The following is a 12,570-nucleotide window of genomic DNA, read 5'->3' as shown; positions in this document are numbered from 1 at the left end:
GTCTCCCACAGATGAGCCTATGCAATCTAAAACTGTATTCCAGAAGCAGAGAGCTATCATGAATAGCTTCAGATGATTGAAATAAAAAGAACAAGATCAAAAAGGGCACAGGAAGTAAAGCAAGATGATCCAAAGTTTAGACAAATAAGCAGGATAGAGGAAATGCAAAATTCGAAGCTTCTGAATGGTTTCCTGCCAACAGCCTCCTCCTGCTTCCTTCTGTAGAGGAAGCTAAGAGGCTGAGTAGTAAACAGTGGGGGTGGCGTGCAGCAGCATCATTTGACTGGATGAAATTTAGCCCAGGTGCTGTAGAGCAGAGTTTCAGAGAAAACTGAGGGCTGGACCCAATTGGGAACTTTGTGCTCATTTTGGGGCTTGCCCCCAGAATTGTTACATCAGGGCTGAACATGGAATGAGGCCAGCGGGGCTGGGTGTGCATGAAACCAACCATGACCCAACTGGATCCAACCCACATACTTCTGTTGTTAAGACATGGTGACAGTGCAGAATTCAAAAGGTAATATATGATTAATGAGCAGTAGGATTCCCCTCCCCCCCAGTACATTGTAACAACATTGGGAATCACGTTATGTGCAGTCCATCATCAACTCTATAGTTTTCCTTCTTCAGATGTCCAGTTCCCAGTAAAGGCTGCATTTTATGTGGGTAGTGTGGCAGGTTTTCCCTTTAGAAGCCACCTTGAGACAATGACATCTCTCAGCAGAAGAGCCTTCTGATAATTAGATAACAAGCTCTCTTTCAAATTGCTTAATGAAATACTTACCTGAAGGTAGCTTACCAGAAGATTATTAGCAGTTTTGTATGCTAATTTAAAGATGGGACCTTTTCCACAATGCGGTTTTAATGAAGGTGGTGCTTTATAAAAAAGTAAGTGCCTACCTACATTGTAACCACACTTCGCTAATGTCATTGACAGCCCATGAGCCAGAGGTGTGCATGACCTGTGTTCACATTAATCACAATGAAATCATTTAAAAGCTCAAATAATTAATCATAGAAGCTTGATGGGCAAGCCTGGAATTGTACAGCACAACAGTAATCCAATGGAGTTCCAGGAGGTCCAAGCAAACACACCATCTTCATCAGCTGTGTCTAGGGGCTTTGACTTCAGTGTGAAGATCTTTCGCAGTTTACAGTTAGCAGAAATAATAATGCCATCCAAGGACTGAAAAACAGCTCCTTTGAATATCTCGCTGGTGAACGCCACCAAGTCGATGCACAGATTACACCACTAGGAAAAGATTAAAACAGGTTTAGTGACCTCTTTGCAGAATTTCCTAAATCGGCAGAAGAAGCCAGTATTAAGTTTGGCATTAAACAATATGCAACCCTCACAGCTGCCCCTAGGAATTTACACTTCCACCACATCAAAGAATTTTGTTAGCCATGTGAGATCTCATTTGACTTTCTTTGAAGTGTCTCACCTTTAGACATCCCTCTCCACCAAATTTGTTTCAAGTGATAGCATATTAGATTAACAGAAAGAAATCGCTGACTGCAATAAAAATGGCAACTGGAAACTACGAATTCAGGACCAATCTATCAAAGTTCTGTACATAGGAGGATTTAGATCAGCCTGTCAAACTTACTGCTCCCATGACACATGTAGCAACCTAGTCAAGTCCCATGCTTAAGTAAGCAGATTAATTCTGTATTTGTAATCCCTGGTAAACAGCAAAACTGGAAGTGTATCAAGCACTTGGAAGGCTACACTACATGGCTGGTGAGCCACATACCACCTGAGGGCTCTAGACAGCTCTGCCATAGCAACATAGAAAAGCTGTAAAAGTATGAAGGTATTTCAAAGCTACCAGGGAAGCTGGTCTGAGTAATTAACTGAGCACTGTGTATAAACAGGAACAGTTGAGTACCATGACTCCAGGTAGAGATATGCCCTGGAACAACTTTAGCTTCTTCCATAAGTGTCAATGAGACTCAGCTACATATTTTGTTGGACTGCAACCTTGAAGCCACACAGTCATGGAACTGGTGTATAATTGCCTTCAGCCTGAACTTTTAACATGTATTTTGTACTTGAAATTGATTAAATTTGCTTCCAAATTAATTGTCTTCAGGTATGATTAATTGTAAACTTAATAGAGGGCCAATCAGTACCATCAGTTCTGTGGCTGCTCTCTACTCTTCTCCGCACTCTTCCAATTTGTTTTCTCCTCCTCTTCCTCTGCCCTATGTATTTAACCCAATTCCCTTCATGCCATTGGCTGACCTACTCTGATGTCACAATGGGCCCGTGTATGCAGGGAAATAGCGGTGTACGTGGTAGTCTCAAGTCACAAAGAAGAGGGCCTGCCTTTGCCCAGACAGCTGAGTACTTAAGGTTCCATTTTATAGCTTAAAACTTGAATTCCAAGGATGATGAGTATCCTTTATGACATTAAACTCAGCAGTCTAAGCAGTACACAATGAATTTCCAAACAACACATTGTTTAAGTGTATAACTGAGCAATCTCTGACCTTTGTTATTGAAAAAGTCACACCACCTGTTGTGTCTTACAAGCAAGGATGGTTGAATTGTCTGTATAATATTTATATTTTTATATATGACTGTGTGTGTTCATTTGTGTGTTCTTCCTTGTAGAAGAACTTGCTAGTTTGTGTTGGAAGCTATCAGGTTTGAAGCCTCAGGCGTGATGGCCAGAATATTGAATGTAGTATGCAATTCTACAAAGAATAAAAAAAGCAAAGGATCTGATTTGGGGTGTCAAACTCAACATCCTCAGAATCTCAGCTCCCCCCCCTTAAGCATGTTGAACCCTTCTGGCAACAAATATCGGCTTCAAATTGTATGGGCTTGGTGAAATCTTCAGAGCCACAGCAGATTACTTTTTAAGGGGCCTCCAGGCCCTTCATAACTCCTTGCCCTGTTCCATGATGACGAGCTGAAGAAACGGTTTACAATAAGCAAATATTTGCAAATTTGCTTTATTCTCCTAATTTATACAGGATACAGAATTAGGCTTTTCTTGGAACAGAATCTGGATTTTCTTTTCTTTCTCTCTTTGTACTTCTGTTTTTGTGGAGATTTCACACAACCCTGGAGACAGTTTCAGAATGCAAGCCCAGGTACAGAAGAAGCCAGCAGGGGAATCACTGGCATCCCAAACAATTCAATCTTCAGGGATGATGAAGTGATAGATATCAGACACACATCCCTACCTGATCCGCACATAAGGAAAACCTAATATGTGCACCAATGTCCCTTGCTGGACTGTGGCATATGTCTCTTTATAACAGGGGTGGCAATTTAAGATACAATATACAGTCATACCTGGAACTTCTTACAAATTGTGAGGGCAAGTTTATTTTTCATTCTGAATATGAAGCATTAACACATTCTGCACACAACTTATATGAAAAAAATGATGGCCAGCTGTAGGACAATAAGGTAGAGAACCAGATCAAATGGATGGTTGTTGCCAGAAGTTAGAAATGGGGTTCTAAGGCATGCATACCGAATGTAGTTAACTAGAATAGGAATGCTGAATAGTGATTAAAATATTAATCCATAATCCATAAATAAAAATCTTAAGTATCTTTCCCTATGTACATGAACCTGAGAACTATACCAGTTCCTTTTCAAATGACAAAAAGAACAAAAACAAGAAGCCTGTAACTAGGATTAATCCTTAGCATTACATTAGTACTAGGCTGGATCAAATGCCAGTGAAGCAATATCTCATACCACATGGAGAAATAGTCTTGTCTTGTAGTGGGATCACCTCTTGTACTTCTCATGACCCCTAAGTCTAGCATGAAGGGCTAGGGGGAGGCAGAATTGTACCAGAATCCCTGGCAAGAACTTGGTTGTCATCCTCTCATCCCTGGCTCTCATCCATTCCAAGTTCTGCCTATCTTTAGATGGGGCTTGGAACACACAAATAACAGCCTGAATATGGTAAATGGGATTCATGGTAGAGCTCCCTAACATTTCTTGTTCAAATCATCTGTTTTACCTTCATTCCACAGAAACTCCTAACAGTATTCCAGTTTGGAGTACTGTCTATGTACACCCATGTACACATACATGTATACTATTAATTCCAAATCACCACTGGGGAATTAAACAGAGTCAATACTCTGAATTCAGAGGGCATATATACTGAAATCCAGGATTGTGTATGTGTATGTGTGTGTGATCAACTTTTAACAGGTTCTTTCAGATATTTAAGCGTTGCAATGCCAAGAAAAAAGGGAACTATAAATTAATATTTTAAGCAAGGCAGGAATGATACCTACAATTTTGCGCTTGATCAAAAAGAGAGGAATTTTTGCATGTAGAGGGGTTACAGACAATTCCTTGTGGATCGTTGATAAATACAATCTTCTTTTAATGTTTCTTAGATCAGTTATCCTGTAAAAGAAAAAAGTGAAAGTGGGGAGGGATAGAGATAGATCTCCATCAATTCAATAACTGCTATCTCTGGGCAACCACAGAAAACTATCATTCATATGCAGAACCTTTATATCAACGGCAGCAAATGGAGAATTTAAGTATTACCCCTTTTACAAGATAAGTAATGAGATTTCTCTCTCAAATTCAAAGTTAGTGGCTACAAGCCTGAATATATAAAATCACTTTACATGCTAATTTTATTTCAGTGCTCTGCACTCTTCACTAGTTTTCCATAGCACTTCAACCTATGAAAGAATTCAATTTGTATGAACTGAGAAGCCACTAGCCTTTAATAATCATGCTTCTTTCAGCTCCTTAAGCTTGTGTTATCTTGGGACATGCTGTCACCCAACTAAAAAGAAAATTATTATAGGCTTTCTTTTTCTAAAAATGCACCTGCCATTTCATATGGGCTCGTTGTCTGCTTAAAGATAGGCACAAAACATAGTATGTCAATTTCACTTCCTAAGCACACATCTCCAAACCTGAATTAATAACACTCACGTTTACTGCTAACTATTCAGCTTGTTCCTCCAGTAACACCTAGCACACTGGATTTGAACATCACTAATAGATTTAGACTACAGTCATGATCAGCTTTGGTTCAGATTGATAAAGAAGCTTCTTTGTATGTTCTGCTTCCTTGTGGTTTCCAAGCATGTTCAAGCTGGCTTAATTTCTCCCTACAGAAAATGTCTCACTATTACCAGAAGGTATATTTTTAGACCTGGAAATTGATTCAGTGGCTATTTTATTGACCTATTTCCACCAGACTGGTAGTTCTTACTATCTGCTTTCCTCTCCTTAAGGAGAAAATGTGAAAATGTTTTTCAAATTCGTGCTCAAAAATATTGTTGTTGTTCAGTCATTATGTCATGTCCAACTCTTCGTGACCCCATGGACCATAGCACGCCAGGCCTTCCTGTCCTCCGCTCTCTCCCGGAGCGTGCTCAAGTTCATATTCATCACATCAGTGATGCTATCTAGCCATCTCATCCTCTGCCATCCCCTTCTCCTTTTGCCTTCAATCTTTCCCAGCATCAGGGTCTTTTCCAGTGACTTTTCTCTTTGCATTCGGTGGCCAAAATATTTGCGCTTCAGCTTCAGTATCTGTCCTTCCGTTGAGCACTCAGGGTTGATTTCCTTTAGGATGGACTGATTTGACCTCCTTGCAGTCCAGAGGACTTGTAAGAGTCTCTCCAGCACCACAGTTTGAAGGCATCAATTATTCGGCGCTCTCACAGCCATACGTTACTACTGGGAAAACCATAGCTTTGATTATACGAACCTTTGTTGGCAAGGTGATGTCTCTGCTTCTTACTATGCTGTCTAGGTGTGCCATAGCTTTCCTCCCAAGGAGCAAGCGTCTTTCAATTTCAGGGCTACAGTCACCGTCTGCGGTGATCTTGGAGCCCAAGAAAATAAAATCTGTCACTGCTTCCATTTCTTCCTTCTATATGCCAGGAAGTGATGGGGCCAGATGCCATGATCTTCGTTTTTGTAATGTTGAGTTTCAGACCAGCTTTTGCACTCTCCGCTTTCACCCTCAACAAGAGGCTCTTGAGATCCTCTTCGCTTTCTGCCATTAGGGTGGTATCGTCTGCGTATCTGAGGTTGTTGATAATTCTCCCAGCAATCTTAATTCCGACCTGTGATTCATCCAACCCAGCATTTCTCATGATGTACTCTGGTTATAAGTTAAATAAGCAGGGCGACAATATATAGTCTTGTCGTACTCCTTTCCCAATTTTGAACCAATCGGTTGTTCCATGTCTGGTTCTTACTGTTGCTTCTTGACCCTCGTACAGGTTTCTCAGGATACAGGTAAGGTGGTCTGGTACTCCCATCTCTTTAAGAATTTGCCACAGTTTGTTGTGATCCACACAATCAAAGGCTTTAGCATAGTCAATGAAGCAGAAATAGATGTTTTTCTGGAATTCTCTTGCTTTCTCCATGATCCAGCGAATGTTGGCGATTTGATCTCTAGTTCCTCTGCCTCTTCGAAACCCAGCTTGTACTTCCGGTATTTCTCAGTTCACATACTGCTGAAGCCTAACTTGTAGGATTTTGAGCATCACCTTGCTGGCATGTGAAATGAGTGCAATTGTACGGTAGTTTGAACATTCTTTGGCATTGCCCTTCTTTGGAACTGGAATGTAAACTGACCTTTTCCAGTCTTGTGGCCACTGTTGAGTGTTCCAAATGTGTTGGCATATTGAGTGCAGCACTTTAACAGCATCATCGTTTAGAATTTTAAATAGCTCAGCTGGAATACTGTCATCTCTGCTTGCTTTGTTGTTAGTAATGCTTCCGAAGGCCCACTTGACTTCACTCTCTAGGATGTCCAGCTCAAGTTCAGTGACTGCACTATCATGGCTATCAGGTACATTAAGATCTTTCCTATATAGTTCTTCTGTGTATTCTTTCCACCTCTTCTTAATCTCATCTGCTTCTGTTAGGTCTTCTGCCTTTTTTGTCCTTTATCATGCCCGTCTTGCTCAAAAATATAGCTTTCTTCTATCATTCCCTGATGTTAGTAATGTTCCAGGTTTAGGTGCTGTTACTTAGCCAAAATGGCACCACCCATGCACAAGTGAGAGGAACCCCAAGATTTGCAGAAATACAAATATATATTTAGAAAAATTACCCTAAAGTGGGGTGGGACAAAAAGAGCCCAGTGAGGGCTGAACTTCCTCAGTGGACATGGAATGCTGACTGACTGTTGGGGGACAGGAACTGGAAAACTTTAGGGGGGAGAGGGGTAATGGAATTATCAACAGCAGCACTCAACCCAGTAACGTTTTGTTGCAGGTCCCACTTGTTTTATTAAAAGCAATTTAGGTCAACTTTAATAGAAGCTCTAACAAGAGACTTGACCCTGTTAGGAAAGGAATATGTCAGTGAATCGGGTCTTTCCAGTGAAATGAATCAGAAGATATCATGTGGGAGGGTCTGTGCTGGCACTGGAATGACCCCCCACCCCCCGTGGGATGAAAAAACGCTTTGTACTTTCAGTGTATGAGTTTCTAATTTTGCTATAGGTATGAAAGCAACAGTCTAAATACTGTATTAATGTAATGGTTTCTGAGCTTCCTGATAAACTGTCAGAAGTAGACCTGTCCATTGCTTAAATTAATCTTGTTGAGAGACCCTTGGATCTGAAAGGTGGAGCACAAATTAAATAAGGTTTCAGCCAGCTGTTTAGTCATGGTAATGTAAGTGAATCCAAGACCTTCTTAAGATTTTTAAAACATAACAATGATGTCATAGACCTATCCATTATAAAAGCCAGGAGTGGAACTTTCATGCTCAAAGAAGTACATCTCTGATTATCAGATGGTGGGACCTAATTATAAGAATCGATATTACCACAATGGCCCATTTCCCTATGGCATCTAGTTGGCCATTGCCAGAATCCAACACCGGGGGGGGGGGGGGGCGCTGATCTAGCTTGTTTAATCAGACCTTTACCTTATGCGTAAGCCTTACTGGGGCATATTCTCAAGTAAGTGTGTATAAAATTGCAGCTTTGGAAAGAAGCTGGCAAGGCAGTATTGTTTCATTTACAATGCACACTTAACTGAGGTTTAAAGAACATAATTAACTACACCTTTTAAACCTTTAGAACACTGAATTAAGGACAGTTACTTGTGACTGCCTGAGCCCTTTGATTAAGAACACAATGTTACAGATTTATCTTTGTCTAGGGATAATATGATATAGGATTTTGTATTTAGCATGATTATACATCATAGGTAACATATCCTATGCCACATTCTAGGTACAAAATGTCACCCAGGAATTTGTAATATTATAATACTCCTGCTATTAACACCCAGAGGGGTTTTATTTTGAAAGAGGATTCTGAGATCGGGTGTTTGTTTTTGTTCTTTTACTTTAAGCAGTAGTCACATTTCATGATATAAAAGCACTGGACACACAAAGATATATAACAGTTACAAACAAAACACATCTTAAGCTTTTTAAGAATCATTTAGGAGCATTGCCTTTAAAGATTAGAGCATCTTACCAATGACATTTCTTAGCTGGGAGCAAAGTGGAGCAGAGAAGTCCATGAGGACGGGTGCAACTGTGCTCCTGAGGAGGACAGATGTGAAGTCCTGTGAGAACTGATGTTGGGTTCTGTTAGGTCAGGTGGAATGGCCTATAGTTCCTGCATTTTCCTCTCATATTTAAATGATTTCTTTTGAACTGCTGACATATGCTTCCTTTCCACAGAACTGAATGCCTTTAACAATTCGTTATTATTTTTTCCAAAGTTCTCAGCTATGATTTGGGGAAGTAATACTCCATTACTTGCCAGTTTTGCTGAGCCACATTTTCTTAAGTCTCCCAAACAGGATTCTACCTGCTTCTCTTTTGTATGCCCTGTTGTCTTTAAGATTAGTGTTTCTTCATTCTTAAGTGTTTCTTCATTCTGTTTACTTCCCACACTATTTTATGTTCCCTTGTTTATGTCATAACCTGAACATAATGTGAACGATAGTCCAGTAACTTTCTTATATGAAACACATTTTGCTTTTTTCCTTTGTTTAGCTGGGAAAATGTCACCTTTCCCATAGCAGGTTCCTAGGTCAGTGAAAAGTCACAGCATGTCAGCACAAAGGCTTCTGTTGGAATGCCTCTGTTGGAATCAAACTGATTCAACCGTCATATGATAATACATTTTAATATATAATTTGTTTCTCTATGAAAATTATAAACTTATGAGAGAAGTACATTTATAAGAAATGTATGTTAGACCAAATAACTCCATTATGGATAAATATTTCCAAGGTAGCCAATTATGCAGGTTGGTGCAGAAGTCTTGCCAGATGCAAACGCTTCTGGGGCAAATATTTGTCACAACAAAATATATGAATGACATTTTCTGGGAAATTCAGCCCTTACTTTTGCTGTTAAAAAGGCAGGGCTACTTATGCTAAACTTTTGAAACCACAAAACTGCATGGCTCTCATCATCATGGATCATTTGAAAAGCTCTACAAGAGTTAATGTCTTTTTATTATGTTGATGCGTGAGTCTTCATATCTAAGGGGTCAGATGTATGATAGAAAAATAATGAGACCACACTGAGAAAGAATGAGGTAGTCAACAGGAAAAATCAACCTCATTTATAATAATATCCCTCTGATCAGCAGGTGCATAACTCTTCCAGCAATGGTCATTAGCCGCATTCATTTCACACTTAATGTCTACATTTGCAAAACATTTTAAAGCAAAATTACTTTTCAGTTCAATTTTCAATTCAATTTTCAATTCTATTTCATAGCTTCAACTCTGATTGACTATTTTCATCATGACAGCAAATGCAACAAGAACAAGAGTTAAAATGGCAGCAACTACCCAGAAGTACAGATACACTTATTGACTCAGATTACCTATTCATTTTGTTCTTGTATATATGACAATTTACGGCAGTTTGTTAATCTTCTCTTCAAAGCTTAAAATGAACTCAGAATAAAAGAGCAAAAGCATTAGATTGTGGATTATTAGTTCATTGGGCTTCCTGGCTCTTACAAACTGTATCCACTTTGTTATAAAATATTCAGCATGTATATTGACCATAATGCAAAAGATGATCACTTTTCGGTAATGTCGCTAAGCACCTATGTAGGCCATCTAAAACCTGTTGATATGTATTTTTTGCATTCTGGTAAATACAGGCAGAGAGTACAAGTCGACAAAACACAGAAAAAGAAATGACTGCATACTAACAGAGCTGCTGGAAATCTACAAGTGCAGTGCTCACAAAAGTGCACTGCTATAACAGACAGGCTCTACAGAAACTCTCAGCCTTGCACAAAAAGGGCGTATTTAGATTTAGCGTCATTTTTGTCATGCAACGTTCTAGTACATGGGTAGGCAACATAATGCCTGCTGGCACCAAGGGCCCCCAAACACCTTTATTGGCACCCAGCAAGGTGCCCTACCCTGCCTATTTTTTAAAAAAAGATTAACATATTTTCTTACTGGCAGCTGGGATTGCTGTGAAACAGGTGTCTTGTTAGTGCTGAAAACTGTGGGTTCAAAGGACTTGTTTAGTGTGCTGAGGTTCAGACCCCTCCTCTGCCTTGTACTCAGTCATTGGGGCAAGTTATTTGCCCTTTTCCATGCCCCCTAAGGCAGCCACTTTGTGGTGGATTCCAGGGCAGTTTCTCAAAAAAAGGCCTAAAAAAGGTTGCCTACCTCTGCTCTAGAACAACAAGGAAAACAGCACATTACAGAAAAACACAACCACAATGGCTTTATGTTCACATGTAGTTTGTATCTTGTGTTTTTGCTGGTATCATCCTAACACCTTGGCTAAACCACCTATTTTCTTCCACAACAGACTGCAAGAACAGGAGGTTTGAATCCTAAATGGTAGCATGGGCGCTATCACCTAATTGACATGTGCGTATCCTCAGTCTACTAACTTAATAAAAGGACTTGCCCTGTTGCGTTATACAAAGCTTGGCACCTCCAAATAAATTCAAAAGCCCTCCTAACAAGCAAGTCACCACACCAGCCAGACAAGCCACAAGGACACCTTGTAAACTGGCCTATCTAGAGCTCTAGCAGGAAACATTGTCTAATCTTGAAGCATCCTCACCCTGATAAATCGGCAGGTTAAGGCTGCACCTGGGCATCTCTCATGGTATCCTTTTGTTCCAAGTACCTCTACCTCACTGTGTCTCAGAAGCATGACATTTGGAATGCTTAGTTAGCTTTGATGTGGTCAGGTAGCCATGAATCTCCTTGAGGTTCCTTTTTATTCCCCAGAGTCAAGCTGTCAGGAATGCCTTGGCAGCCTCCCCCAGTAGATCCCAATAGCCAACTCAAGACACAGAGGAAAGGGAATTCTTTTCAAAGCTTTAATCCCATTACAGCTTAATGACTCTTTCAGATGCTAATCACCAGCGGCTAGAGGAAGGGACAGGAGCATGGCCTAAGCTTCAGGCAAGCAGTTGATTCCCATTTGAAAGGGAGTCACTTGAAGACCCAGAACTTATGGGCTAGGGAGAGATCCTCCCTCTTTCCCTTGGGTCCATGGGAGGTGGCCGTTGCTTGCGTGCCAAATGGGCACTACGCCTCCTTTCCGCGCCCTCCATCGCTCGTCGCTCTTTGCGTCTGCGTCATCTAAGAAGCCCCCCTCCTGCACTCCCTCACTACCCGGGTCACTAAGTATCTCTGGAATGCCGGGAGGAGGAATCTCTGCCAAAGCAACAGGTCTATCTAGACAAACAAGGTAGCAAGATGCTGAGCCTGTGAGGGATGAGCTGGCTCCACTCCCATGGATTGCTGTTCCTCCTCAGAATCAGAACTGCTCTGGGGCTCTCTGGGCTCAGTTTCCACCCTGACACAAGCTATTGATCCCATTGTTCTACCCCATCCTGAGTCCGGCCCAGAGCCATCAATCCTTTTCTTTTTTATTCTTTCTTTCTTTTTTTTTAAAGTCTATAACAACCCAGCTACTGCTTTTCTTCAACTGTGGGACTCAACAGGAACAGACTTGCTATTGCTTGGCTCCAAGATCAACCCAGGGTTCACCTGGCTCTGAATCCCATTCCTCATGATCCTTCCTAGCACTCTCCCTCTCCTGCTCTAGTGCCTAGCCCACATTTCCAGTGCCACAGTTCTCCCTCTCTCTTCTGCTTGGAACCATCTTGCTACTTTGTTTGTCTAGATAGACCTGTTGCTTTGTATACTCAGATTCAATTAACAAGAAAACCTTTCTGTTTAACATGCGTTAACCATTTTCCATGTTCACTCATGCTCCAAAATGCTGAGTTATTACAACTGTTAAGTGCCATGCCCTTAAGAGAGATGTTATTTAGGCAATGTGGTTATGCTATAGTATCCCATGCTGTGGCTAGTTCCAGCTTCACTACTGCCTTGGAGCTGGATGGCTGTCAATAGCAGAGTGGTGGACCTAAGTCCCAGAGTTTTCTGCTCACTGGAATAGACACACAGAGTCTGTAGAACTGAAGCTACCATTCCACATTACAGGTGCCCAAATGGCAACCCCCCCCACCCCCGAACCATCTACTATCAACTTCCCTATAGAAAGGATTCCAGGAGAGATAGCAAGAGAGGCAGGTCAAGATGACCTCAGGGTCATCCAGCTGGACT

At 41.0% G+C, this 12,570-nt stretch overlaps 1 protein-coding gene across 8 annotated transcripts in view; it reads right to left on the bottom strand.

The window, feature by feature from the left end:
• CFAP20DC (CFAP20 domain containing) overlaps positions 1-12,570 on the bottom strand; it is a 271,330-nt gene that overhangs the window by 176,947 nt on the left and 81,813 nt on the right. For all 8 annotated transcript variants that reach the window (XM_084840501.1, XM_084840499.1, XM_084840500.1 and 5 more), the window contains 2 exons: positions 4,279-4,393; positions 1,096-1,252 (listed from right to left, as the gene is read on the bottom strand). In XM_084840501.1, the coding sequence (XP_084696627.1) occupies positions 1,096-1,252; positions 4,279-4,393 (272 nt within the window). The remainder of the gene's footprint in view (positions 1-1,095; positions 1,253-4,278; positions 4,394-12,570) is intronic.

Source organism: Heloderma suspectum, chromosome 2 (assembly GCF_057233095.1).
Source record: "Heloderma suspectum isolate Gila_16-S chromosome 2, 16-S_ref, whole genome shotgun sequence".
Lineage (NCBI taxonomy): Eukaryota > Metazoa > Chordata > Lepidosauria > Squamata > Helodermatidae > Heloderma > Heloderma suspectum.
The sequence above is the reverse complement of the archived record's forward strand: the minus strand, read 5'-3'. Positions and strand labels throughout refer to the sequence as shown.